This window comes from Mauremys mutica, unplaced genomic scaffold (assembly GCF_020497125.1).
Source record: "Mauremys mutica isolate MM-2020 ecotype Southern unplaced genomic scaffold, ASM2049712v1 000298F_np12_obj, whole genome shotgun sequence".
NCBI classification, from domain to species: Eukaryota; Metazoa; Chordata; order Testudines; family Geoemydidae; genus Mauremys; species Mauremys mutica.
In genome coordinates this window covers 663,568-691,248 of record NW_025422903.1, presented here as the reverse complement: position 1 = coordinate 691,248, position 27,681 = coordinate 663,568, and the positions used below count along the sequence as shown (strand labels likewise).

Below are 27,681 nucleotides of genomic sequence, written 5' to 3'. Positions count from 1 at the left end.
CAGGAGCTGGACAAAGGAAAGGGGCGGAGGGGAAGGGTTGAGTCAGTCTTCGGTTTGGGAGCTGGGAGGTGGGTTTTCAGGGGATCCTAGGCTGGGATCCAAGCACCCTGAACCCCCCAGAAAGGCCAGATTGAGGGGTCCTGGCTCTGAACACAAGCTGGGCTGTATCCTGTGTTCCTGTTGTTCAATAAACCTTCTGTTTTACTGGCTGGCTGAGAGTCACTGTGAGTCCCAGGAAGAGGGGTGCAGGGCCAGACTCCCCCATACTCCGTGACAACTGGTGGTAGCGGTGGGATCGACTGCACCCCGTGGATGGCGCTTCCTGCAGTAAGTGGCTGGGGAGCAGTAAAACGAAGGGGCGATTCACCCCTGGGCGAGTGTGGCCAGAGAGAAGGACTTTGCAGTAACAGGGTCCCCCGGGGGATCACAGCGAGCAATCCCAGGGGCGGAGGAGTCTGCAGCTCGACCCTGGCAGAGAGGGGGTGACCTCAAGGACTGGCACACTAGGGGTCCCCCTGGAACCTGTGGGGAGCGGCGAGCACCCCGGCCTGCGAGTGGCCAGCAGGAAGATGTATGCCACGCAGCGCAAGTGGGAGCTGGTGGAGCTGTGCAAGCAGAGGGGGCTGCGCTGTGGGAAGCTCACCAAGGCCCAGCTGATTGCCCGGCTGGAGGAGAGAGACCGCGTCAATGAACCGGTCCCTGTCTCTGAGGGAAGCAGCCGGGCAGATGCAGCGCAGGCACCAGTGTCTGTTCCCGCTGGGAGTGGTCAGCCGGCCGCTGAGGGCGTCCCGAGACCCCCCACCCCTAGGCGTAGGGGGAGGGGGAGCCCAGCGACTACCGAGGGCTCAGTGGCCAGCAGGGGATCGTCCCGGCGGAGCTCCCTGTCCCTGGAGCGGAGGCGGCTGGAATATGACAGGGAGGCGCTCGAGTTAAGGAGGCAAGACCTGAGACAGGAGCGGGAGGAGAAGGAGAACCAGCGTAAACACGAGGAGACCCAGCGCCAGCAGGAGCGGGAGGAGAAGGAGAAGCAACACGAACACGAGGAGAGGGAGAAGGAGAAGCAACGTAAACATGAGCTGGAACTGGCCCAGCTGAACAATAGGGAGGCCCCGGCTGCGGTGAGTGAGGGGGGGCCCAAGCCTACAAAGAGCTTTGATAAGAGCTTCCTGGCCCCGCGTAAGGAGGGGGAGGACATAGACACCTTCCTGACGGCCTTTGAGAATGCCTGCGAGCTGCACGAGGTGGACCCCGCAGACAGAATCCGGTGCCTCACCCCCTTACTGGACTCCACCGCCGTGGAGGTGTACAGCCGAATGAGAGGGGCGGAGGCGCGGGACTACAACCTGTTCAAAGAGGCCCTGCTCCGCGAGTTTGGGCTGACCCCGGAGATGTACCGGAAGAGGTTCCGGGGTCAACATAAGACCCGGGAGGTCACATACCTCCAACTGGTCAACCGGGCGCAGGGATATGCCCGCAAGTGGACGGCTGGGGCCCAAACTAGAGAGGACCTGCTTGACCTATTCGTACTGGAGCACCTGTATGCGCAGTGCCCATCCGACCTGAGGCTGTGGTTGATGGACCACAAGCCGGAGAACCCGCAGCACGCAGGCCGGCTGGCCGATGAGTTTGTGGACCATCGGGCAGGGGATAGCAGGGAGAATCTGGCCCGAGCCCAGAGGAAGCAGAAGGTCTGGTACGACCACACGGCGCGGGCCCGCGCCTTCGCCACCGGGGATCAGGTGATGGTTTTCATCCCCATGAGGAAAAACAAACTCCAGGCTGCCTGGGAAGGGCCCTTCAAGGTTGTCAAGCAGCTAAATGAGGTAAACTATGTGGTGGAGCTGTCGAACCGGGCGCACCACCGCCGGGTGTACCACGTGAATATGATGAAGCCATATTATGACCGGGGGAATATGGTGTTGGCCGTGTGTGGGCACTGGGAGGAGCCGGGGGATGACCCTTTAGTGGATCTATTCCCAGGGACAAAGGCTGGTTCCCCCCTGGAGGCGATTCCCCTCTCTGATCAGCTGACCCCGGCCCAGCAGGCTGAGATCAGAGGGGTGCTGCATCTGTACCGACAGCTGTTTTCCAACCAGCCTGGACGCACTAATTTGACTGTCCACCGGGTGGAGACCGGGTCACATCCCCCTATACGATGCTCCCCTTTTCGGGTCACCGGGAAAACTGCCCAAGACCTAGAAAGAGAGGTCAGGGACATGCTGGCCTTGGGGGTGATCCAGCCGTCTGCCAGCCCCTGGGCCTCCCCAGTGGTGCTGGTCCCCAAGAAGGACGGGTCGATCCGGTTCTGTGTGGACTATAGGAGGCTCAATGCCATCACTGTATCTGATGCCTACCCCATGCCAAGGCCTGACGAGCTCCTGGACAAGCTGGGAGGCGCTCGGTACCTCACCACCATGGATCTTACAAAGGGCTACTGGCAAGTGCCGCTGGACGCAGATGCCAGGCTGAAATCAGCCTTTATCACCCCTCTGGGGCGCCATGAGTTTCTGACCCTGCCCTTCGGCCTCAAGGGAGCGCCGGCCACCTTCCAGCGCCTGGTGGATCAGCTACTGAGGGGGATGGAGAGTTTTGCCGTGGCGTATATTGACAACATCTGCGTCTTCAGCCAGACCTGGGAGGACCACGTGTCCCAGGTTAGACGAGTGCTGGACCGACTCCGGGAGGCTGGACTGACCGTAAAGGCTGAGAAGTGCAAGGTGGGGATGGCGGAAGTATCTTACCTGGGCCATCGGGTGGGGAGCGGCTGCCTAAAGCCGGAACCAGCCAAGGTGGAGGCGATCAGAGACTGGCCCGCTCCCCAGACCAAAAAGCAGGTCCAGGCCTTTATTGGGATGGCGGGGTACTATCGGAGGTTCGTGCCCCACTTTAGCGCCATAGCCGCCCCCATCACTGAGCTGTGCAAGGAGGGGAAGCCAGACAAGGTGGTCTGGACCGAGCAGTGCCAGCAGGCTCTCCAGGCGCTGAAAGAGGCTCTGCTCAAAGGCCCAGTTCTGGCAAACCCAAACTTTGACCAGCCCTTTATGGTGTTTACCGACGCCTCAGATACGGGGCTGGGGGCGGTGTTGATGCAGGAGGATGAAGAGGGGGAGAGACACCCCATCGTGTACCTGAGCAAGAAGTTGCTACCCCGGGAGCAGAACTATGCGGCCATCGAGAAGGAATGCCTGGCCATGGTGTGGGCCCTGAAGAAACTGGAGCCCTATCTCTTTGGGCGCCACTTCACCGTGTGCACCGACCACTCTCCCCTGACCTGGCTGCACCAGATGAAAGGAGCCAACGCCAAGCTCCTGAGGTGGAGCCTGCTCCTGCAGGACTATGACATGGACGTGGTCCACGTGAAGGGAAGCGCCAACCTGATAGCGGATGCGCTGTCCCGGAGAGGGGGCCCCGAACTTCCCCGGGTCACTGGGCAGAGTGACCCCGCTCAGTTCAGTCTCGGAGGGGGGAGAGGTGTGGTGGAGCAGGGGCTGTCTGTGTGGGGGATGGGAGAGCAGGGAGGATTTTAGGTGAGATGCAGGTATTCAGCGGTAACATGAGCTAGGCCTGGGGGAGGGGAGGTGACACCTCTGCCCAGGAGCTGGACAAAGAAAAGGGGCGGAGGGGAAGGGTTGAGTCAGTCTTCGGTTGGGGAACTGGGAGGTGGGTTTTCAGGGGATCCTAGGCTGGGATCCCAGCACCCTGAACCCCCCCGAAAGGCCAGATTGAGGGGTCCTGGCTCTGAACACAAGCTGGGCTGTATCCTGTGTTCCTGTTGTTCAATAAACCTTCTGTTTTACTGGCTGGCTGAGAGTCACTGTGAGTCCCAGGAAGAGGGGTGCAGGGCCGGACTCCCCCACACTCCGTGACAGCTCTCCCTTAGCGTTTGGGGCCAGGCACTGGTGGGGAGGCTCTGCTGTGGGGAGCGGGTTGGGGGGCTCAGTACAGGGTGTTTTCCCAGGGCAATCGGGGTGGGGGGCGCCGTGCTGTGGGTCGGGGGGCTCAGTAGGGGGCGCTCTCCCTTTGCAATCGGGGCGGGATGCTGGGGGTGCGCCGTGCTGTGGGTCGGGGGGCTCAGTAGGGGGCGCTCTCCCTTGGCAGTCGGGGCCGGGCACTGGGGGGGGCTGTGCTGCGGGGAGCGGGTTGGGGGGGCCAGGCAGGGGGGCGCTCTCCCCTGGCGGTCAGGGCCGGGCGCTGGGGGGCGCCGTGCTGAGGAGGGGGGTCGGGTCCATCTGCCATCAGCCCCAAAGAGGGCCCTGATGGGAGGTGAGCCTGAGAGACGGAGGGAGGAGTGTGTGAGGGGGAGGCAGGTATTGGGGTCCCCTCTGTCCAGCCAACCCCCTTTCTCAGCCTTGGGGGGGGGGTCAGGCATTGGGGTCCCCTCCAGCCAGCCCCCCCCGAGCCTGGGGGGGTGTCAGGGCTGTGGAGGGGGGGGAACCGCCTCCACCAATTGTAGCTCAAAAGGGCCCAGCAGCCGCCTGCCCCCCTCACCCCGATCCAGCTGCATCCTCGCCTCCCATTGGCTGTTGCTAGGAGACCACCTCCCTGCTGCTCCACAGCCCTGATGCTGGCTAGGGGGAGCTTGGGGCGCTGGGGGGGCCCTGTGGGGAGCCCTGGAGGGTTTGGGGGCTCTGTCCGGCTCAGTGGGAGGTTTGGGGGCAGTGAGGGGGTTCAGGGGCTCTGCAGGGAGCCCTGGAGGGTTTGGGGGGCTCTGTCCGGCACGGTGGGAGGTTTGGGGGCAGTGAGGGGGTTCAGGGGCTCTGCAGGGAGCCCTGGAGGGTTTGGGGAGCTCTGTCCGGCACGGTGGGAGGTTTGGGGGCAGTGAGGGGGTTCAGGGGATCTGCAGGGAGCCCTGGACGGGTTGGGGGGGCTCTGTCTGGCACAGTGGGAGGTTTTGGGGCAGTGAGGGGGTTCAGGGGCTCTGCAGGGAGCCCTGGACGGGTTGGGGGGGCTCTGTCCGGCACAGTGGGAGGTTTGGGGGCAGTAAGGGGGTTCTGGGGCCCTGGGAGGAGCCCTGGAGGGTTTGGGGGGCTCTGTCTGGCACAGTGGGAGGTTTGGGGGCAGTGAGGAGGTTCAGGGGCCCTGTGGGGAGCCCTGGACGGGTTGGGGGGGCTCTGTCCGGCACAGTGGGAGGTTTGGGGGCAGTGAGGGGGTTTAGGGGGCTCTGCGGGGGGCCCTGAGCCCCCCCACTGCCCCCCAAACTTCCCACCCAGCAATAAACGACCAGAGATTCCCCCCCCCCCCAGCCCCTTTATGCTCCAGCTGGTAACACTTATTCCGATCACTGAATAAAGCCTCCTGCATTCACACAGGGAGAGTCACTCCAGATTCAGGAAGCTGGGGGGGGGGCTCCCTTTCGGGGGGGGTCTCCCTCCGGGGGGGGGCCTCACTGCGGGGAGCTCATGACGTGAGGGGGCGGCACTGAGGGTTGGTCCCAGGGGTCAGAGAAACCAAGGGGCTCCCTCCAGGGAGAGTGTGAGCCCAAGGGGGGGCTGGTGCACTGAAGGGGTCGCCCCCCCCCCCCGGGGCAGTACCAGAGCCGGGTGAGAGCCGGGCCCGTGGATCCGTGCGGCCCCCCCTCCGGTACTGCTCCTCCACCGGGCCTGTCTCGTTCCCTCGTTCCCCTCCTCCACCTCCTCCACCGGGCCTGTCTCGTTCCCTCGCTCCCCTCCTCCACCGGGCCTGCCTCGTTCCCTCGCTCCCCTCCTCCACCTCCTCCACCGGGCCTGTCTCATTCCCTCGTTCCCCTCCTCCTCTTCCTCCACCGGGCCTGACTCGTTCCCTCGTTCCCCTCCTCCACCGGGCCTGCCTCGTTCCCTCGTTCCCCTCCTCCTCCACCGGGCCTGTCTCGTTCCCTCGTTCCCCTCCTCCTCCACCGGGCCTGCCTCGTTCCCTCGTTCCCCTCCTCCACCTCCTCCACCAGGCCTGTCTCGTTCCCTCGTTCCCCTCCTCCTCCTCCTCCACCGGGCCTGTCTCGTTCCCTCGTTCCCCTCCTCCACCTCCTCCACCGGGCCTGTCTCGTTCCCTCGCTCCCCTCCTCCTCCACCGGGCCTGTCTCGTTCCCCTCCTCCTCTTCCTCCACCGGGCCTGTCTCGTTCCCTCGTTCCCCTCCTCCTCTTCCTCCACCGGGCCTGCCTCGTTCCCTCATTCCCCTCCTCCACCTCCTCCACCGGGCCTGTCTCGTTCCCTCGTTCCCCTCCTCCTCCTCCTCCACCGGGCCTGCCTCGTTCCCTCATTCCCCTCCTCCACCTCCTCCACCGGGCCTGCCTCGTTCCCTCGTTCCCCTCCTCCTCCACCGGGCCTGTCTCTGGAGAGTGGCCGACTCGTCCGCTCAGCAACCTGTGTCCTTCTCTCGCTTGGGGTGGGGTGGGGTTGGGGGGCAGCGAACCAGGCTCCCTTCCTCCTCTTTGCGACCTGTTTCGCTCCCTTGCTCCTGGCTGCGGCCTGCTGGATCTGCCTGGCAAGCTGGCGCACAACTCCTCCGCGGGTCATGCTGCGCTGCCTTGCTCCAGAGCGCTGGGGGGGCGGCCCCCCAACACTGCCAACCTCTCCTGCAGGACCTCCCCCACGCCCAGCACAACCCCCCACCCACAGCGCCCCCTGCACTGCCCCCCCACCCGCAACCCCAATCCTACAGCACCCCTATGCCCTGCCCCCCCACCCACAGCACCCCCATGTATTGGCCCCCACACCCACAACCAACAACCTGGCACAATCACCTGTTTAGTCAACACCCCCCCCCACATCCTGGACACACCCCGCACCCAGGGCAGGGATCCCCACCAGCAGGGGGCAGCAGGGACCCACACAAGTATGGGGCAGCAGCAACAGATGCAACCACTTCTGGGGGCCGGGGAAAGAACCCAGGAGTCCTGGCTTCCAGCCCCCCCACTCTAACCACTAGACCCCACTCCCCTCCCGGAGCCGGGGAGAGAACCCAGGAGTCCTGGCTTCCAGCCCCCCCTCCCCCACTTTAACCACTAGACCCCACTCCCCTCCTGAGCCGAGGAGAGAACCCAGGAGTCCTGGCTCCCAGCCCCCACTCCCCCACTTTAACCACTAGACCCCACTCCCCTCCTGGAGCCGGGGAGAGAACCCAGGAGTCCTGGCTCCCATGCCCCCCTCCCCCACTTTAACCACTAGACCCCACTCCCCTCCCAGAGCCGGGAGAGAACCCAGGAGTCCTGGCTACCAGCCCCGTCCCCTCCAGGACTCCATTTCCCAGGCGGCCCCGCGGCGGGCGGCCCCGGGCGGCGGGCGGGCGGGGCGGCGCGGTGCATGCCGGGGGCTGTAGTCGGCGGCCGGGCGCTGAAGATGTCCGAGGTGCGGCCGCCCCCGCTGCGGGCGCTGGACGATTTCCTGCTGGGCCCCGCGCGCCTGGCGGCCCCGGACCCGCGCGACCCGCAGCGCTGGAGGAACCGGGTCCTCAACAACCTGCTCTACTACCAGAGCAACTACGGGCTGGGCCTGGGGCTGGCGCTGCTGCTGGGGGGGTGAGCGCCGGCGGGGGGCCGTGCAATGTGCGGGGGGGGTCAGTGCAAGGGGGGGCGTGCAATGTGCGGGGGGGGGGGTCAGTGCAAGGGGGGCCGTGCAATGTGCGGGGGGGGGGTCAGTGCAAGGGGGGGGCCGTGCAATGTGCGGGGGGTCAGTGCAAGGGGGGGGCCGTGCAATGTGCGGGGGGGGTCAGTGCAAGGGGGGCCGTGCAATGTGCGGGGGGGTCAGTGCAAGGGGGGCCGTGCAATGTGCGGGGGGTCAGTGCAAAGGGGGGGCCGTGCAATGTGCGGGGGGGGTCAGTGCAAGGGGGGCCGTGCAAAGAGCGGGGGGGGGGTCAGTGCAAGGGGGGCCGTGCAAAGTGCGGGGGGGGTCAGTGCAAGGGGGGGCGTGCAATGTGCGGGGGGGGTCAGTGCAAGGGGGGCCGTGCAATGAGCGCGGGGGCAGTCAAAGGGCTGGGCCGTGCAATGTGCGGGGGGGGGTCAGTGCAAGGGGGGCCGTGCAATGTGCGGGGGGGGTCAGTGCAAGGGGGGCCGTGCAATGTGCGGGGGGGGGGGTCAGTGCAAGGGGGGCAGAGCAATGGGCGGGGGGGGGGGGAGTGCAAGGGGGGGGCCGTGCAATGTGCGGGGGGTCAGTGCAAGGGGGGGGCCGTGCAATGTGCGGGGGGGGACAGTGAAAGTGGGGGCGTGCAATGTGCTCGGGGGGGCCGGGCAAGGGGGGGGGGCCGTGCCGTGCGCGGGGGGGGCAGTGCAAGGGGTGGGGGGTCAGTGCAAGGTGGGCCGTGCAATGTGCGGGGGGGGGGTCAGTGCAAGGGGGGGCGTGCAATGTGCGGGGGGGGCCGTGCAATGTGCGGGGGGGGTCAGTGCAAGGGGGGGCGTGCAATGTGCGGGGGGGTCAGTGCAAGGGGGGGGCGTGCAATGTGCGGGGGGGGTCAGTGCAAGGGGTGGGGGCCGTGCAGTGCGCGGGGGGGGCAGTGCAAGGGGTGGGGGGTCCGTGCAATGTGCGGGGGGGTCAGTGCAAGGGGTGGGGGCTGTGCCTGCTCGGGGGGGGTGAGCGCCGGCGGGGGTCCGTGCAATGTGCGGGGGGGTCAGTGCAAGGGGTGGGGGCTGTGCCTGCTCGGGGGGGGTGAGCGCCGGCGGGGGTCCGTGCAATGTGCGGGGGGGTCAGTGCAAGGGGTGGGGGCTGTGCAATGTGCGGGCGTGTCAGTGCAAGGGGTGGGGGTCCGTGCAATGTTCAGGGGGGTCAGTGCAAGGGGTGGGGGGCTGTGCCTGCTCGGGGGGGGGGTGAGCGCCGGCGGGGGTCCGTGCAATGTGCGGGGGGTCAGTGCAAGGGGGGGGGGCCATGCCTGCTCCCCAGGGAGTCGATACAAGCGGTGGGGGGCCATGTATGCTCTATGCAAGGGGGGGGCGCATGCTCCCGGGGGGTCAATGCAAAATGTGGGTGCCCGGACTCCTGGGTTCTCACTCTGCCCTGTCCCCGCAGGTACTTCCGGCCCCTGCACACCCTGCTCTCCGGCTCCGCCGTGACCCTCATCTTCGTCGCCTTCGTCTGGGCGGCCGAGAACAAGGCCCCGATTCGCCGCTTCCGGCGCAGCTACCCCGGCGCCAGCCTCCTGGCCGTGCTGGGCAGCGCCTATGGCCTGGTGTCTCTCTTGGGGGGCTCGGAGGTCTTCCTGCTGACAGTCGCCCTGCCCATCTCCAGTGAGTGGGAGGGGGAGGGATGGGCGGTAGGGTGAGGGGTTGAGGCAGGGCTGATGGGGGTGTGGAATCTATGGGGTCAGGTTAAGTAGGGCCTAGGCAATGCTATGGGGCGGGGTGGAACAGAGGAAGAGGGCCAGGTTACCTGGGGTGGAATTTGGGTGTGGGGACGCATGGGGTAGGGGAGATCGGGGGGTGGGGTTGATGGGAGAAGTGGAACAGGGGTATTGATGGGGGTGAGTGGGGCAGGCAGGGGGTGAACACAGTGTATGGGCTGGGGGGAGTCAGATCCGTGGGTCACATGCTGCATACTGGCCGGGGGGAGGACAAGGGGGTGCATGGCTGTTGCTTCCTTGCGGGCAGATCCATGCATGCAGCCCCCACCCTGGAGGGCAGTTGCATTTCCTAGTCGTTCTCACGGGCGGCCGGCAGGGCCGTTCCTGCAGCCTCCCTGCTGCGGGCAGTTGCATCTTCGTGCCACGGCCGCTGCAGCATCCGCCCATGCGGGGCCGTGCTGCAAGCGTGGGGCAGGTGCATGTTAGATGCATTCCCGCTGTGCATGCCGGTGCAGCGTGGGCTGCTCCGTACCAGCTGCACCATCTCTGCATGCAGCAGGCCCCTGCGTTTTCGCTGCAAGAGCCAGGCGGGCCGTCACCGCCCTGTTGCATCGGTTGCATCGACTGGTTGCATGTTCGATGCATGTCCACTGATGCAGACCCCCATGCTGCTGCATCCTTTTGCCAGTGGGCAGGGGCATGGCGCATGCATTCTCGCCGCAGCATCCACGCGTGCCGTCCCCGCCCTGGTGCTGCTTTGGCTGTGGGAGATTGCCTGCAAACACGCCCTGCATGCAAACGCTGCGGCATGGCAGGTGCATTCTGACAGCCACATCCACGTATGCGAGCGGCGGCAGGGAGTAGCAACTTGCTGCTTTGCTGTGTCGCAAGACCTGGGTTGCGGGGACTGGGGCAGTTCTTAGCAAGCGATGGGGATGCTTTCAGCCCCCCCCCCATTTTCTCGCTTCCTCCCCCCCCACCACTTGCAGTGATTCTCATCCACGCCTCCGTTCGCCTCCGGAACCTCAAGAATAAAATCGAGAACAAGATCGAGAGCATTGGGCTGAAGAGGACGCCCATGGGGCTACTGCTGGAGGCGATGGGCCAGGAACAAGAAGCTGGCTCTTAAGGAGTGAGACGGACACCGCCCCCCCTCCGCCGTCCTTCCCACCAGCCCCTCACCATTGCCTCGGGCCTGCGCTTCGCTACTCTCCTACATGCCCGCCCGCACTGCCGTGAAGATGCAGCTTCCCCCTGAGTCGAGCCAGGGCCTTGAGGTTGGACATGGGGAGGGGATGAGCTACAGCTAACCTGTGGAACTACCTGCCACATGATTTGATACAGAGGACCAGATAATTTAGCCAGAGGGGGTGTGGGGGGGAAGATGTGGAACTACTTGCCAGATGATTTGACCCAGAGGTCCGGAGACTTTAGCAGGGGACAAAGGGCTCTAGTTTACATGTGGAACTACCAACCACATGATTTGACCCAGAGGCCTGGAGAGCTTAACAGGAGGATGAGCTGTGGTTAATCTGTGGAACTACCTGCCACATGATTTGGCACAGGGGAGAATGGCCTGTGGTTAGCCTGTGGCACTACCCCCACCACATGATTTGACCCAGGAGCCCAGTGAGGGGCTGAGAGCTGGGTAACCATTTGCACGACCACGTTTTGACCCAGGGGCATGGGGAATTCAGCAGAGGAGAGTGAGGGGTGGTTAACCTGTGGAACTACCTGCCACATGATTTGTCCCAGGGACCAACCCCCTAGGTCTGTTTATGTAGGCCCTACCTAAATACCCTGTTTATACGGCAACGAAAGAAACAAGGGAGCGGTGGGGCAGTGGGAAGGGGCGTGTTCAAGGGAGCACTGAGGATTCAGCGGGATGCTGCATCTGGCGCTGAGTATTTATCCACAACTCCTCCTATTTATTTGAGGAGCAAACTATTCTAATAAAACGTCTGTGCCAGTTCTTGCTATAAACGCTTGCAGAGCTTCTTTTGGCAGGGGAGGGGGAGAATGGGGCACGGGGCCTTCCCCCTCTAGGGGGCGCTGGCTCTGATCTGGCCCCAGGGTGGGGTCTGGCTGGCTCAGAGGGGGAGGGAATGGGGCACGGGGCCTTAACCTACGTAGGGGGGAAAAATCCTCAATTCTTTGTGTTCAGGGGAATTTTAACCAAGTTTTCCACATCTCCCCCAGGAGAAAAAACATCTGAGAACTCCAAAAACCTGGAAAAACACTTTGTAAAAGACCCTGGAGTCTTTTCCTCCATAGTTGACAGGAAATTAATCCAGGTTTCCCCTCCCACACACACATACGGGGGTGGGTTAGGGGGAGAAAAAACCCTGGAGAAATCCACCAAAACCTGGAAAAACAATTTTACAAAGATCCTGGTTCCCCCCCCGGTGAATTTTTTTTTTTAATCCCATGGGGTTTCCATTCCCCTGCCTCACTTGTGGTTTATTTGTGACGTGGGTAAAAAGCTGTGGCTGAACAATGAATAAATCGCCTGGAAGAATCCAGGTTGTCTTTCACCCCAGAGCGGGGGGCATTTTTACTTGGTTTATGTAGGGTCTCCCAAAGCCACTCGAAGGAAATCCAACAGAATTCAAAGTTCTGCTCTAGGAATTACTGGGGGGCCATTCTCTGGCCTGCATGAGATCCTCAGACTGGAGGATCACACGGGTCCCTTCTGATGTGAGATGTAACTGCCCCAAGGAAGTCCGCTTTTTACGTGAATCTGGGGAACTCCTTGCCTCATGATTTCCCCCAGAGGTTTTTAGCAGAGCTCAGTGTAGAGCCAGGGGACAAGGAGAAAGGCTGCTGCGTTATACGCGAGGTCAGAGTGGTCCCTTCTGAAAATCTGGGACATCCCCGCTCCAAAATGAAATGAAAACCAGAAAAAAAAAATCCCAGCAGGGCACTGCCCGAGGCAATGGTGTCAGTAGTGGGATCCCCAGGTAATTTGCTGGTTTTGGAGAGGGGCAGGGCCAGCCTCCCTCCTGACACACGCTGTATGCCCTGCTGGGAGGGGGGCATTTAATGCCCCCTTTGGAGGCAGCGAGTGACTCACGCCCTTGCCGTGTCAGTCACACTCAGAACCGTTCACACCTCTGTGAGCGACCAGTTCAGGCTTTCTGCCGACTCGGGCAGCGTCGGTTACACTGAGGGCACGTTTACATTCAAATGCTGCTGCGGCACAGCTGTAGCACCTCCGTGAAGACCCTCTAAGCGGCGAGCGCTCACCCATAGTTAATCCACCTTCCCGAGCGGCAGTAGCTGTGGCGACGGGAGAAGTTCTCCCACCAACCTAGCACTGTCTACATGGGCGGTTAGGTCGGGGTAACTATGTTGCTCGGGGGAGTGTGGATTTTTCATACTCCTAAGTGACACACAGTTATACTGATTTAGGTCTGTAGTGCAGACCTGGCCTAAGGACCGTTCATACCTCTGCAAGTGATTGGCTCGGGCTCTCTGCAGAGCCAGCCAGGGATTGGTTCACACCTCTGCAAGCGATCGGCTCAGGCTTTCTGCAGAGCCAGGCAGGGATTGGTTCACACCTCTGCAAGCGATCGGCTCGGGCTCTCTGCAGACCCAGGCAGAGATCAGTTCCCCCCAGGGCAGTTCACACCTCTGCAAGTGATCAGCTCAGACTCTCTGCAGACCCAGGCAGGCGTCACATTTTGGGACATTTCTCCCCAACCGTAAGGGTCAGAAGTGCCCTTCTGCCCCCCTCGCCCCCGATAGCCCAGGCTCCGCTCCCGCCGGCGCGCGCCCCCTCCCACGCCCCCAGCCAAGCCACCACGCCACAGCCTCGCCTTTGCGCTCTGTATTATACAAACCCCGTTCTGCACCGTGACCCGTTTGACATTCGCCATAGAAATTCCCGCTACAATCCACACGCTGGGAACGGGACAAAGTCGAGGCCCAGAGCCTGTCGCATGTTGGTGCCTGTCGCTACTAACATGTGGCCCGGGGGAGGTGGGTGTGCACGCAGGGGGGACGGGACCTGGGGGGGGGGGGTAGAGTCCCCGTCCCCCCACCCCACTTCCCCCGAAATAAAATCCAGTAGGAAAAGGAAAAAATAAAAAGTGACGTTCTTGTTTCGTGTGCAACTTTGAAAGGAAAATCCACTGGCCGCCGGCCAGGGCTGGAATGTCGAGTTTGAGTTCGTTTCCTAAATGAGCCAGATTGGGGGGGGGGGGGTGTTTTAGGAGAGGCTCACTGGATGGGGGGAGGGGGATGTGGTGATGGGGGGGTGCAGGGGAGGGAATATTGGGGGGGGTCAGGGAGCTGATAGGGCGGGGGGGGGCCGTCTGTCCAGACTTTAAGAAGGGGGAGGGTTTTTGGGGGGGCCGGTTAGTGCCGGTGGTAAGGGGGGTTCAGTAGGTGGCTGATTCCCCAGCCAGGACCTGCCCCCCATATCTGAATGTGGGCAGGGGCAGGTTGAGGTTCCCATAGGGGGGAATCCGTGCCCCACAACGCCCTAGTGTGGGGGGGGGGTAAGCGGGTGCATCTCCCCCCCTCCAATCCGCCTGGTGCCCCACACCCCCCTGTCCAGCAGGGGAGCGTCCCCCCAGCATGTGAGGTTAACCCCTGGCTGTGCCTGCCCCCCCGCCCCGGGAGGTCAGACCAGCGTCCCTGGGGGGTGTCTCTCCACATCCAGGGGGGGCCCCAGGCCGGGGGAGGGGGCGCTGGGCCCGTCCGGGTAGAGGAGGTCTGCGAAGGGTCTGCCGGACGGAGGCAGAGAGACCGACAGACAGACGGACGGATGGGGGGCGGGGGTGGTAGAAGAGACAGATGTGGGGGGAGAGATGAGGGTGGGGAGAGAGAAAGAGAGAAGAGAGATTAGCCAGAGGAAGGGATGGGGAGGGTTAAGTCATAGCAGAGAGAGTCACCCTTCCCCGGACACCTGGGTCCCTTGCTCCCTTCCCCGGATGCCTGGGTCCCTTGCTCCCTTCCCCACCAACGCCTGGGTCCCCGTCCCCCCCACAACCCAGCAGCAGAGCCGGATGCCTGGGTCCCGTCACCTTAAATCCCCCCGCCAACACCCCCCCCCCACTCCCGGACGCCTGGGTCCTTCCCCCCCCCCCCGCCAACGCTGCCCGTGGAGGAGGGGTGGGGGGGGGCAGCTGACGAAAGGCCGACGTCCTAGCAAGAGACGCATGAGCCTCCTGCCCCCCCCAAACAACTGGGGGGTGTACCCCTGCTGCGGGGGAGCAATGGGGGCGATGATTCCAAGGGGGGGTTCGGTCCCCTAGGCCCCCCAACCTTAACTCAGGGCTGCCAGCCCCCCCGGCCCCCATACCTGCCCTGCAGCGGCTGCCCAGCGTAGCTCAACGAATGTGGCAGGTAGCCCCCCGTCTCCGGCCGGGGGTGGGGTTCGGGCCAGCCGCGGGGGGGCCCCCCTCTCCTGTCCCGGGGTGGGGGCGGGCCCCCCCCGGCGTTACGCAGGTACCAGTTCCGGAGCCCCTCCAGGGCCAAGGCTTTGTGGACGGCCCGGGGCGGGCGCTGGGGGGCCGGGGGCGGCTGGCTCTGGGGAGGGGGCCCGCAGGACTTGGCACGTCCCGCCCGGCGCGGCAGGGGGCTCTCGGGGTATCCCCAGCCGGGCGGCGGGGGGGCGTCGCGGCGCGAGAGGTGGTCGCCCGCCGGCCAGCCCTGGCGCTCCAGGTAATAGTCCAGCAGGATCTCGGCGTAGGGGGGCCGGGGCGGGCCGCGGAAGGGGGGGTCTTCGGGGGGAGCCCCCCGCTCGATCAGGGCCTCCGAGCTGTTGCTGCGGCGGGTGCGGGCGGCGAAGGCGGGGGGGGCCCGGTCGGCGCTGGGGTCCCGGCTGGGGGGGCCAAGCTGGGAGTCCTGGCTCCCCGACCACTGGCGGGCGGCTGGGGGGGCGTCCGGCCTGGGGGGGAGGCAGAAAGAAAAGGGGGGTTAGTGAAGGGTGGGGAATAGCAGGCACCCCACATTCAGTGCCCCTGCCCCCAACGTGAACCACAGAGCCCCCCCCCCAATTCACCCCCCAGCCCCAAAACCCAACGTCACTCACGCCCCCACCTAGCCGGACCCTGCCCAACTCCCGCTAAGCGGGACGGGACCCACGCGCTGCCCTCGGGGGGGAGACCGAGGGGTGAAGCGGAGACGCAATGGGGGACGCTGAGCTGTGGGGGTCAGGTGGGGGGCTGGGCAGGGGGCGCTCTCCCCTGGCAGGCAGGGCCAGGTACCATGGGGCGGGGGGTCTCTAGGGGGCGCTGTCCCCGGGCGGGGCCGGGTGGCGCCACAGGGCGGGGGGTCTCTAGGGGGCGCTCTCCCCGGGCGGGGCCGGGAGGCGCCACGGGGCGGGGGGTCTCTAGGGGGCACTCTCCCCGGGCGGGGCGGGGGGCGCCTGGGGGCGGGGGGGTCTCTAGGGGGCGCTCTCCCCGGGCGGGGCCGGGCGGCGCCACGGGGCGGGGGGGTCTCTAGGGGGCGCTCTCCCCAGGCGTGGCCGGGCGGCGCCACGGGGCGGGGGAGGTCTCTAGGGGGCACTCTCCCCGGGCGGGGCCGGGCGGCGCCACGGGGCGGGGGGTCTCTAGGGGGCGCTCTCCCCGGGCGGGGCCGGGCGGCGCCACGGGGCGGGGGGTCTCTAGGGGGCGCTCTCCCCGGGCGGCGCCACGGGGCGGGGGGTCTCTAGGGGGCGCTCTCCCCGGGCGGGGCCGGGCGGCGCCACGGGGCGGGGGGGGCTGTAGGGGGCGCTCTCCCCAGGCGTGGCCGGGCGGCGCCACGGGGCGGGGGAGGTCTCTAGGGGGCACTCTCCCCGGGCGGGGCCGGGGCGGCGCCACGGGGCAGGGGGGTCTCTAGGGGGCGCTCTCCCCGGGCGGGGCCGGGCGGCGCCACGGGGCGGGGGGGTCTCTAGGGGGCGCTCTCCCCGGGCGGGGCCGGGCGGCGCCACGGGGCGGGGGAGGTCTCTAGGGGGCGCTCTCCCCGGGCGGGGCCGGGCGGCGCCACGGGGCGGGGGGGGGGTCTCGCGGGGGCGCTCTCCCCGGGCGGGGCTGGGAGGTACCATGGGGCGGGGGGGGTCTCTAGGGGGCGCTCTCCCCGGGCGGCGCCACGGGGCGGGGGGGGGTCTCTAGGAGGCGCTCTCCCCGGGCGGGGCTGGGAGGTACCATGGGGCGGGGGGGGTCTCTAGGGGGCGGTCTCCCCGGGCGGGGCTGGGAGGTACCATGGGGCGGGGGGTCTCCAGGGGGCGCTCTGCTCCGGTACCTGAAGTTCTGGCTCCCGCTGCAGATGTTCCGGGTCAGAACCGGGGTCGCTGGGACGCTCCGGCCCTCAAAGCTGGAGACGCTCCGGGGCAGGGTCCGATTCGGGCTGAGGGGAGCAACCAGAACCTGAGACCAGCTGGGCCCAGCCGGATGGGGGGCAGCCCCACTGGCCGGGGGGTGGAGTGGGGGGGTGGGAGGCAGCAGGGGAGACTGGGGCGAGAGGAGCAGGTGGGGGGAGGGACACCGGCCTGTACCCACCTGGTAGGGCTGGCTAGCGAGCTGCGGCGGCTGGCGGCCCCCCCGCCCAGCTCCATGGGGGGCCCTCGCCAGCCGGGCCGGCGGTCGGGGCTGCCGGACACGGCGCGGAGGTGATCCCGGCTGCGGGGGGACGAAGGGCCCCCCTTGGGCGGGTGGAAACCGTGGGGGTCATCTGGGGAGAGAACGTGAGGGATGGAACCCAGGAGTCCTGCTCCCCACCCTGCCTGCACCGTATCCCCCCCACCTGCACCCCACCAGTCCTGCCCCCCCTCCGCTCTAACCACTAGACCCCACTCCCCTCCCAGAGCCAGGGAGAGAACCCAGGAGTCCTGGCTCCCAGCCCCCCCTGCTCTGACCACTATACCCCACTCCCCTCCCAGAGCCAGGGAGAGAACCCAGGAGTCCTGGCTCCCAGCCCCCCTGCTCTAACCACTAGACCCCACTTCCCTCCCAGAGCCAGGGAGAGAACCCAGGAATCCTGGCTCCCAGCCCCCCCCCCCCCACTCTAATCACTAGCCGGGGAGAGAACCCAGGTGTCCTGACACACTCACCGTTCTCGTGACTGGCCGCTTCGGAGAGGGAGCTGTTCTCGGAGGTGAACGCCTCATCTTGAGAGGGTGGGGAATGGAAAGGGAGATGGGTCAGTCCCCTATAAACCTCCCCCCCGGTACCAGCCCCCCCAAGCCTGCGACACCCCCCCCAACTCCAGTAGCAGACATGTGGGGGGGCTGGAACACTCCCCCCTTCTGAAAATCTCTGGATGCTGGGGGTCACAAATGCAGCAGGGGACAGTGGGTAGCCGGGGGGGGTGACTGAGGGATTTGGGGGGTCGGGGACAGGAACTCACCGTGTGCTCCCCGGGGCGCCCCCAGCTGGGCCCGCGTCTCCCCCAGCTGCCCCTCCAGCTCCCGCAGCCGCTGGGCCGCCTCGGCCTGGACCTGCCGGCGCCGGCGCCGCTGCTGCTCCGTCAGCTCCGGGGCCAGGGCCAGGCGCCGAGCGGCCTCCACCACCTGCCGCTGCACGGCCAGCTCCCGGCACAGCTCCCACGCCAGCGCCTGGGGGGGTGGGGGGAGGTGAGAGACTGTGTGTCCCCCCCCAGGCTCCCACCGCACCCCCCAATCCACCCAGCTCCCGGCACAGCTCCCACGCCAGCGCCTGGGGGTGGGGGGTGGGGGGAGGTGAGAGACTGTGTGTCCCCCCCCAGGCTCCCACCGCACCCCCCAATCCACCCAGCTCCCGGCACAGCTCCCACGCCAGCACCTGGGGGGGTGGGGGGAGGTGAGAGACTGTGTGTCCTCCCCCCAGGCTCCCACCGCACCCCCCAATCCACCCAGCTCCCGGCACAGCTCCCACGCCAGCACCTGGGGGGGTGGGGGGAGGTGAGAGACTGTGTCCCCCCCACTCAAGCTCCCACCGCACCCCCCAATCCACCCAGCTCCCGGCACAGCTCCCACGCCAGCACCTGGGAGGGGTGAGAGACTGTGTTCCCCCCAGGCCCAGCCACAGCCCCCCCAGGCTCCCACTGCACCCCCCAATCCTCCTAGCTCCCGGCACAGCTCCCACACCAGCGCCTGGGGGGGTGGGGGGATGAGAGACTGTGTCCCCCCCCAGCTCACCCCCCCCAGACACAGCGCCCCCCCTGGCTCCCCCCTCCCCCAAGCTCCTGGCACAGCTCCCATGCCAGTGCCTGGGGAGACAGGGGGGTTAGAGACTGTGCAGCCCCCCAGATCCACCCACAGCCCCTTCCCCACAGTCCCACCCCCTCCTTCCTGCCCCCCCCAGTCCCCTCCTCACCTCGGCTCCAGGTCCCCGGTGGGCGGGCACTGCTCTTCTCCGGACGAGGTGGGGTCTCTCCCCCGGCTCCAGTGGGTACTCGGGGGGCAGCTTCCCTGTCAGCTCCTGGGGGCAGGCAGGGGCACAAGCATTAGGGGAACAGCCTACTGTCACAACGCAGCTAATGGCGGAAGATAACAACCTACTACTGCTGGAGGGGATGGGAGGGGAGGGGATGGAGAAGGATAATAGCCTACTACAGGTGTGAGGCTAATGGAGCTGCACCATTAGATTGGGGTGGGGCACTACAGGTTGTGGGTTCGAATCGCACTGAAGCTGGAGATGAGGATGACAACCTACTGCCGCTGATGGGGGAATGGAGAACAACCTACTAGAGCTACCCAGCGAATGGAGCCGCACCATTAGATCGAGGAGCCGCTCCAGGTTGTGGGTTCAAATCCTGGGGAGGGCTGGAGACCAAGGATAACAACCTACTACCGCTGACGGGACGGAGCAGGAGAAGAGCCTACTCTGCCTGGGCACCTCGCGGCACGGCTCCCTCCGATCTAGAGGGGATAGTCCCAGTTCAAATCCCCCTTGGCACTGAAGGAGAGAGCAGGGGAGAGGCGGAGAAGGATAACAGCCTACTATAGCTATGCAGCTACCAAGGCACTGCATGGCGGTGGGGGCGGGATCCCGGATACTCACGGCCTCCTGCAGACACAGCCGGCGCAGCTCGGCCACCCGCAGGCCCAGCGCCTCCCGCAGGCCCCGCTGCCGTTCCAGCAGCTCCTGCAGCCGCAGCCGGGCGCCGGGTTCCCACCCCAGGGCATCTGCGCGGGAGGGGGGGAGAGGAGACGGGGGTCAGAGCTGAGGGGGGAGGGATTAGTGGGGTGGGGGGAGATGGGGAGGGGTCAGAGTTGGTGGGGGGGGAGAGACAGGAGGATCTGGGGGTCACAGCCGGGAAGCGGATATTGGGTGGGGGGCATGGGCAGGCTGGGGAGATCTGTGGGGGTGGGGTCAGGCAAGGGGGCGGAGTCAGGGTGGGGGGGTCAGACCAGGGGCAGGGCAGGAGGGGTCCTTGGGGGCGGGGCCAGGGTCCATGGGGGCGGGGCCATTACCTGCAGAGCTGTAGCTGGAGGAGGTGATGAGCTGCCCTTTGACCTCCATGCTGGGGCCCGGGGGGCGGGGTCAGGCCGGGCTAAGAGCCATGAGCCCCCGACCCCAATGTCTGTGGGGGAAGAGAGAGAGAGACGGGGTGAGGGGGACCCAGGTCACCTCCCCCCATCCAGCACCCCCCCGGCCCCATCCAACCCCCCTAGGAATCATTAAAAAGGGGATAGAGAATAAGACTGAGAATATATTATTGCCCTTATCTAAATCCATGGGACGCCCACATCTCGAATACTGTGTACAGATGTGGTCGCCTCACCTCAAAAAAGATATTCTAGCACTAGAAAAGGTTCAGAGAACAGCAACTAAACTGATTAGGGGTTTGGAGAGGGTCCCATATGAGGAAAGATTAAAGAGGCTGGGACTCTTCAGCTTGGAAAAGAGGAGACTAAGGGGGGACATGATAGAGGTCTATAAAATCATGAGTGATGTTGAGAAAGTGGATAAGGAAAAGTTATTTACTTATTCCCATAATACAAGAACTAGGGGCCACCAAATGAAATTAACAGGCAGCAGGTTTAAAACAAATCAAAGGAAGTTCTTCTTCACGCAGCGCACAGGCAGCCTGTGGAACTCCCTGCCTGAGGAGGTTGTGAAGGCCGGGACTAGAACACTGTTTAAAAGGGGACTGGATAAATTCATGGTGGCTAAGTCCATAAATGGCTAGTAGCCAGGCTGGGTAAGAATGGGGTCCCTGGCCCCTGTTTGTCAGGGGGTGGAGATGGACGGCAGGAGAGAGATCACTTGATCACCACCTGTTGGGTTCACTCCCTCTGGGGCACCTGGCACTGGCCACTGTCGGCAGACAGATACTGGGCTGGATGGACCTTTGGTCTGACCCGGTCTGGCCGTTCTTATGTTCTGTTCTCCCTGGGACCAGCCAGTCCCTGCCCTGGGGCCAGTGCCCCCTACATTCCCGCCTCCCCCAACTAGTCCCTGGCGGTGTGATGTGACGGGGATCTCAGGGCTCTGACCTGGAAGGAAAGGAGAGAAATTCCACCGACAAACATCCAGGTGGTCTCTGGCCAGGTCGAGGGAGCGAACCCAGGAGTCCTGGCTCCCAACCCACCAGACCCCCCCTCCGCTCCCAGAGCCAGGGAGCGAACCCAGGAGTCCTGGCTCCCAGCCCCCGCCTGCTCTAACCACCAGCCCCCACTCCCCACCCAAAGGGAACAGGCCATAAACCTCTGCCCCGCCCCCATCACCCAGGACTCTCCAATGTCCCCCATCCCCCACAAAGGGACCAGGGGGAACCAGGCGTCTGGGATGGTTCCTGCAGGGTGCGCCAAAGGGCTGGGGGCAAGACTGACACCAGCCCCAGCCCCCCAGAGGTGGGCCAGGGACCCAGGCGTCCGGATCCATACCCCCAAAGTCCAGCACAGCGACCTCGGGAGGAGAAATGGGATCCGCGCCTCCCAGAACTGCCTGCCAGGCTCCAGCCCAGGGACGGGGGAGGGCGGGATTCGGAAAGGGACCCCGGTGTCCGGGAGGGGGAGGGGTGCAAGTTGCTAAGGATCCTCAATCGACAGCAGCGAATTCCTGATCCATGAATGTTTCTTGTTCACAGCCCCTAGGCTGGGCTGGGGGGGGCTGCGGGTCAGGAGTGAGGGGCACCGGCAGGGCTGGGGGGGTGAGGGGCACCGGCAGGGCTGGGGGGGTGAGGGGCACCGGCAGGGCTGGGGGGGTGAGGGGCACCGGCAGGGCTGGGGGGGGCTGCGGGTCAGGAGTGAGGGGCACCGGCAGGGCTGGGGGGGGTGAGGGGCACCGGCAGGGCTGGGGGGGCACCGGAAATCCTTGCGACACCCCACACCGGCACGTCACAGCGTCTGGCCCCTGGGGCGCGTCTGATTCCCAGCCCCAGCTCGGCCGGGGGCAGGACCCGACAGGTCCCTCCTGGGATCTTCACAGCAGCAATTTCCTGCGAATACCTTCAGCGCTGTCCCGGGGAGCTTCCGGCCCCACCCCCTCCTAGAGAACCCAGGAGTCCCGGCTCCCACCCCCCCCCCCGCTCTAACCACTAGCCCCCACTCCCCTCCCAGAGCCGGGGAGAGAACCCAGGAGTCCCGGCTCCCAGCCCCCCCCCCCGCCGCTCTAATCACCAGCCCCCACTCCCCTCCCAGAGCCGAGGAGAGAACCCAGGAGTCCCGGCTCCCACCCCCCCTGCTCTAGCCACCAGCCCCCCCTCCCCTCCCCTCCCCTCCCAGAGCCGGGGAGAGAACCCAGGAGTCCCGGCTCCCAGCCCCCCCTGCTCTAACCACCAGGCCCCACTCCCCTCCCAGAGCTGGGGAGAGAACCCAGGAGTCCCGGCTCCCAGCCCACCCCCCGCTCTAATCACTACCCCCCACTCCCCTCCCAGAGCCGGGGAGAGAACCCAGGAGTCCGGGCTCTCAGCTGAGGGGGACACTGTGTTTTATAGTTTCTTTTTTTTGGGACGGGGGGGTTTGGTGCTGGGCAGCGGAGCTCAGCAGCCGGCCCCGCCCCCGTTGCAATCCGGAGTGACTCCGGAGTGACCCCGGGGCACCTGAGAGCAGCCCCGCCCCCCAACACGCTAACTTTGTTCCAGGAGCTCTGACCCCCGGGGGGGCTGTTCCCTCCCCCCCTTCTCAGGGTCTTGGGGGGGGGGCTGTTCCCCCCCCCCCCGCACAGCGGCTGGGGGCAGGACTCACCTGGGGGGCGCGGCGAGACCCCTCCCCGCCCCACGCGAGACCGACCCGCGGGAGGCTGGAGCGAAGTGCCGCGATCCGGGGCCACGGCGGCGAGCGGGGGCGGGGCCGCGCCTTTAACCCCTGGCGCGCCGGGGCCGGGCCGGACTCACCCGCCGCCAGGTCCCGCCCCGGACACGCACAGGCAGGGACACACAGACCCAGGTACACACCGCCCGGGACACACACACACACACACACACACACACACACACACAGAGGTACACACAGCCTGGGACACACAGACCCAGGTACACACCGCCCAGGACACACAGACCCAGGTACACACTGCTGGGACACACACACACACACACACACACACACACAGGTACACACTGCCCAGGACATACATATACCGGTACACACCGCCCGGGTCACACACACACACAGGTACAAATGGCCCGGGACACACAGACACAGTACACACTGCCCGGGACACACAGACATAGGTACACACAACCAGGTACAGGCCGCCAGGTACCGCGCGGCCCGGGACACACACACCCAGGTACACACAGCCTGGGACACACAGACCCAGGTACACACTGCTGGGACACACAGACATAGGTACACACAGCCTGGGACACACAGACCCAGATACACACCGCCCGGGACACACACACACAGCCAGGTCCCGTCTGGGACAGGCACAGGCAGGGGGACACACAGCCAGGTACCGCTCCGGACATGCAGCCAGGTACAGGCTGCCCAGGACACACACAGCCAGGGACACACAGACACAGGTACACACAGCCAGGTACTGCCCGGGACACACATAGGCAGAGACATGCCTGCTGCTCCCAGATACACACACCCAGGTACACACCACTTGGGACAGGCACAACCGGGAACACGGCACCTGCCCGGGACACACACCCAGGTACACACACCCAGGTACCGCACGGGACAGACAGACACAGGGACACACCGCCCAGGACACGCACATCCAGGTACACACAGCCAGGTACCGCCCGGGACATGCACAGCCAGGGACACACATACACAGATACACACCGCCCAGGACACACACAGACACAGGTACACACCATCCGGGACACACAGCCAGGTACCACCCGGGACACACCCAGCCAGGGACATGCCTGTCGCTCCCAGACACGCACATCCAGGCACACACCACTCGGGACACACCCAACCAGGGACAGGCTGCCCGCGCGGGACACACAGACAGGTACCGCCTGGGACAGTAAGAACCAGGGTGACACCTGCCACTCCTGGATATGCACACCCAGGGACACACCCACCCAGAGACACACCCACCCAGGTACACACCACCCGGGACACACACACCCAGGTACAAACACACCCAGGTACATACCACCCGGGACACACGCAGCCTGGGACACGTGCACCAGGACATAGCACCTGAGACACACAAACTGGGACACGCACCCAGGGATCTACACACCATCCGCGACACACACACAGATCTCCACATGCAGAGTGAAACACAACACACACGGATGCACACACAGACTGATCTCTCCCTCTCTCACACAGATACACACTCACATACACACAACACAGACACGTACACGGTAACAGATGTACACACCAGGCAAATACACAGAGTAACACACACTGCAACAACACATACCCAGAGCAACACACACCAGGTAACACTATAACATACTAGCACATCAACACACGCTAACACAACAACACAACACAAAACACACAGACAGTAACACCACACAAGATAATGCATGCTCTAACACACCAGTCTCACACACAAAATGATACAGCACAACACACACACCCAATAACACCCACACAACAAAACACACTAACTCACCGACGCCGCACACACACACACACTAACACTTACACAAGGGAACACACACGCTAACACTCCAACACACAACACACCCACCCAATAACACCCACACAAGGAAACACACTCTGAGACAATGACACAGCGACACCCCAACACAACACACACACAAGCAGGGTAGCACACACTAACACCCCGACAGACAATCTCCGGAGAACCCAGGCATCCAGCAGGAACCGCAGGTGCTGCCGGGGTTAAGCGGCCCTGGACTGAGGGGCTCCCCCCTGACGTATTTGGGGACCCCTCGGCCCGGTGGCTGGGGGGGTGGCAGGGCCTGTTTGCGCTGCCCCCCGCCCCCATGGCATAGGGCTGGGGGGGGGGATTCCACACATTCCTGGCTGCAGGCCCAGGCAGGTACAGAGCGAGGGGGGAGGAGGCCACCCCACGGCGCCCCCTGGGGGTGCCCCACAGCACAGCCCCACCCCACAGTGCAGCCCCACTGAACCTGCCCCACAACTCCCCCTGAGGCTCCGCACAACCCCACTGAATTCACCCCACAGCCCCCCCTGCCCCACAGCCCCCCCCCCCCAGTGCCCAGCCCTGACTGCCAGGAGAGAGTGCCCCCTGCTGGTATCCCCCGATTGTGCTCCTACCTGGTCCCCCAGCCGGGGGCTGAACCACGCGGCCGCCCCATAGCAGAGGGCCAGCCCCGTCCCCCGCCAGCAGAGATGTGCTGACAGGGTTCGCTGCCAGAAAAGCCGGAAAGGATCTGTGTGAAATTCGCCCCTGGACTCACCAGGGTTTCCTGCTCAAGGAAACTGTTTGGAACGCTGGCCCCCAGAAACCGGAACCCCCGCCCGCAGCGATGTGCTTCCCTTTCAGCAGCTGTTCCCCCGTCATCCCACCCCAGAGGTGGCTGCATCTCAGCACCGGGCGAGCCGTCCCCGTGCGGCGCTATGTGCGGCTGTTCCCCCGTCATCCCACCCCAGAGGTGGCTGCATCTCAGCGCCGGGTGAGCCGTCCCTGTGCAGTGTTATGTGCGGCTGTTCTCCAGTCACCCCACCCCAGAGGTGGCTGCATCTCAGCGCCGGGTGTGGTGTTGTGTGTGGCCTTTCCCCAGATGCCCCATCCCAGAGGTGGCTGCATCCCAGAGGTGGCTAAACCGTCCCCGTGCAGCGGTTCCCCAGTTGCCCCGCCCCAGAGTTAGTTGCAACACACTCCGCCAGCTCATGACACCGTGTACTTTCCCTCCTCTCTCAAAGGCACAAGGACACCGGTGGCACCAGTCGGACGGGCCTCCTACATTCCAGAGTCCCGGCATAACCAGCCCAGGAATGATTCATCTATCGGAAGGCAGCCAGGACTCCTGGGTTCTCTCCCCGGCTCTGGGAGAGGAGTGGGGTCTAGTGGTTAGAGCAGGGGTCTGGGAGCCTGGACTCCTGGGTTCCTTCCCAGCTCTGGGAGGGGAGTGGGGTCTAGTGCTTAGAGCAGGGGTCTGGGAGCCTGGACTCCTGGGTTCTCTCCCCGGCTCAGTGCAGGGAGGGGCCCCTCAGTCCATTTTCCTGACTCTCATTAAAATTGGGATTAACGAGTCGGCGGTTGCCGGCGCAATCAGCTGACTCCAAAGCTGATTAGGGAGACAATCCCTGAGTCAGGGCCTGGGTCCCTCTGGCCTGTGCACATTGATGGGGGGGGGGGCGCGGCTCTTTCCTCTTTGGCACTGCAAGGGTTAAAATGCCCCCTGCCTGCCCCACTGAGGTAGGACAGGTGCTGGGCCAGGGAGATTCAGCGGCAACCTCTCCCTGCGCCACAGAGTAGGTCACTCTGCCATGCCGCCAGGCTAATCCCTACCCCCAGGAACCCAGGAACCCAGGAATCCTGGCTCCAAGCCCCCCCGGCACTAACCACCAGACCACACTCCCCTCCCAGAGCTGAGGAGAGAACCCAGGAGTCCTGGCTCCCAGCCCCCCGGCACTAACCACCAGACCACACTCCCCTCCCAGAGCTGAGGAGAGAACCCAGGAGTCCTGGCTCCCAGCTCCCTCTGCTCTAACCACCAGACCCCACTCCCCTCCAGGAGCAGGGGAGAGAACCCAGGAGTCCGGGCTCCCAGTCCCTCCCTCTGCCCCCTTTAGCCCATTAGCAACTCAGCATCGATTCCCCCCTGCCCCTGTTTCCAGCTGAAGTTACCCTCAGATCAGCCACCCCAACGGCCCCCTCACCGGACCAGAGTCACCCCACAGGGAAGCTGAGATGCAGCCACCTCTGGGGCGGAGCAGCCGCACGGGGGGTCAGGAACACATTCTGCCAATCCCCCCGGCCCCCCCAGTACAGCACCCACCTGCCCTCCGGCCCTGCTCCCCACCCCACGGTGCCCCCCAGCGCCCGGCCCTGACTGCCAGGGGGGAGTTTATCCCAGTCCACACGCACACCCCTGAGCAACCAGTCCCCCGCCCTGGGGCCGGATGGGAGCCAGTGCCCCCCAGAGGGGACAGACCCTGGGCCCCATTCCCCACCCCCCTGAGCCAGCCAGTCCCCCTACAACCTATTTTCCAGGGGGGTCCCTCTTACCTTTCCTCTCTGGAATGTGCTGTTCTGCTTCCTGGATCGGTGGATGCACAACCGCTGTGTGTGTGTGTGTGTGGCCCCAATCCAGGGGTGCAAGGGGGGGACCCCAGGCTTCCCCCCCAGCCCCCCCTCCCCGGTTTAATCCATCCAGCCGGTTCCCGGATCCATCCCAGCTCTTTTTCTGCTGAAACTGCCCAGGCTACACCTCCCCTGCGCCTGTTTCACACCCTCCCCGCTGCCAACAGGCGGAGGAGGGAGGGAGGGTGTGCGGGGGGGTTGTACAGTCGGACAGTCGCTGGCTGGTTATTGGCCATGGGCAAATCGGCTCCCGATGCACAAACAGAGACACCTTGCCACAGGCCGGGTGTAGCCCCCCCAGCACAGGCAGGCCGGGTGTAGCTCTCACACACACACAGCGTGTGTTGTCCTTCCAGTTCGCCTGCTCCAGGGGTTAACCCTTGGGGCGCTGGGGGGAACGGAGGGGGCGGGGCCCGATGTGACGCGCAGATTGGCTGTAAGGGGGGGGGCTGTAGGGGGTACACATACCACAACACAGAGCTGGCCAGACACACACACCAGGACAACTGATACACAGAGGCACAGGCACCGCCTCACCCTGACAACTGGCAGACACAGAGGTGCACAATCCCCCCCCCCCACCTCAACTGATACACAGGTAGACAATTGCACAAACAGATGCACAGTCACACACACAGACACACTGACAGACAACTGCACACACCACCTGGCCCACACCCAGAGACACAGCATCAGACACACACCATAACAACCGATACACACAGAGAGCTACACAGTCGCACACATACCATGACAGCTGATACACACAGTGATGCACAACTGAACGCACAATGTGACAGCTGATACACACAGATGCACACACCATGACAACCGATACGTAAACCGGCATACACAATCACACACACA

General features: G+C 65.0%; 2 protein-coding genes across 5 annotated transcripts; one reads left to right on the top strand and one right to left on the bottom strand.

The window, feature by feature from the left end:
- The first annotated feature begins 7,296 nt into the window (after window positions 1–7,296).
- PRAF2 (PRA1 domain family member 2) lies at window positions 7,297–11,218 on the top strand. The gene is made up of 3 exons (XM_045000316.1): window positions 7,297–7,490; window positions 8,971–9,188; window positions 10,231–11,218. Exons 1-3 carry the CDS (start codon window positions 7,312–7,314, stop codon window positions 10,368–10,370), a joined length of 537 nt encoding a protein of 178 aa, XP_044856251.1. The 5' UTR covers window positions 7,297–7,311; the 3' UTR covers window positions 10,371–11,218.
- Window positions 11,219–14,332: 3,114 nt separating this feature from the next.
- CCDC120 (coiled-coil domain containing 120) lies at window positions 14,333–27,171 on the bottom strand. Of its 4 annotated transcripts, none has more exons than XM_045000319.1 (9): window positions 26,740–27,171; window positions 19,623–19,732; window positions 19,210–19,334; window positions 18,523–18,627; window positions 17,576–17,783; window positions 17,280–17,336; window positions 16,729–16,900; window positions 16,472–16,576; window positions 14,333–15,137 (listed from the first exon to the last, which is right to left on the bottom strand). In XM_045000319.1, the coding sequence occupies exons 2-9, from the start codon at window positions 19,669–19,671 to the stop codon at window positions 14,519–14,521; spliced, it is 1,440 nt and encodes a 479-aa protein (XP_044856254.1). In that variant the 5' UTR covers window positions 19,672–19,732; window positions 26,740–27,171; the 3' UTR covers window positions 14,333–14,518. The 4 variants fall into 4 exon arrangements, with proteins under 4 accessions (XP_044856254.1, XP_044856258.1, XP_044856256.1 ...); XM_045000323.1 differs by lacking the exon at window positions 26,740–27,171 and adding an exon at window positions 24,965–25,040; XM_045000321.1 differs by lacking the exon at window positions 26,740–27,171 and adding an exon at window positions 24,822–24,948.
- Window positions 27,172–27,681: the final 510 nt, after the last annotated feature.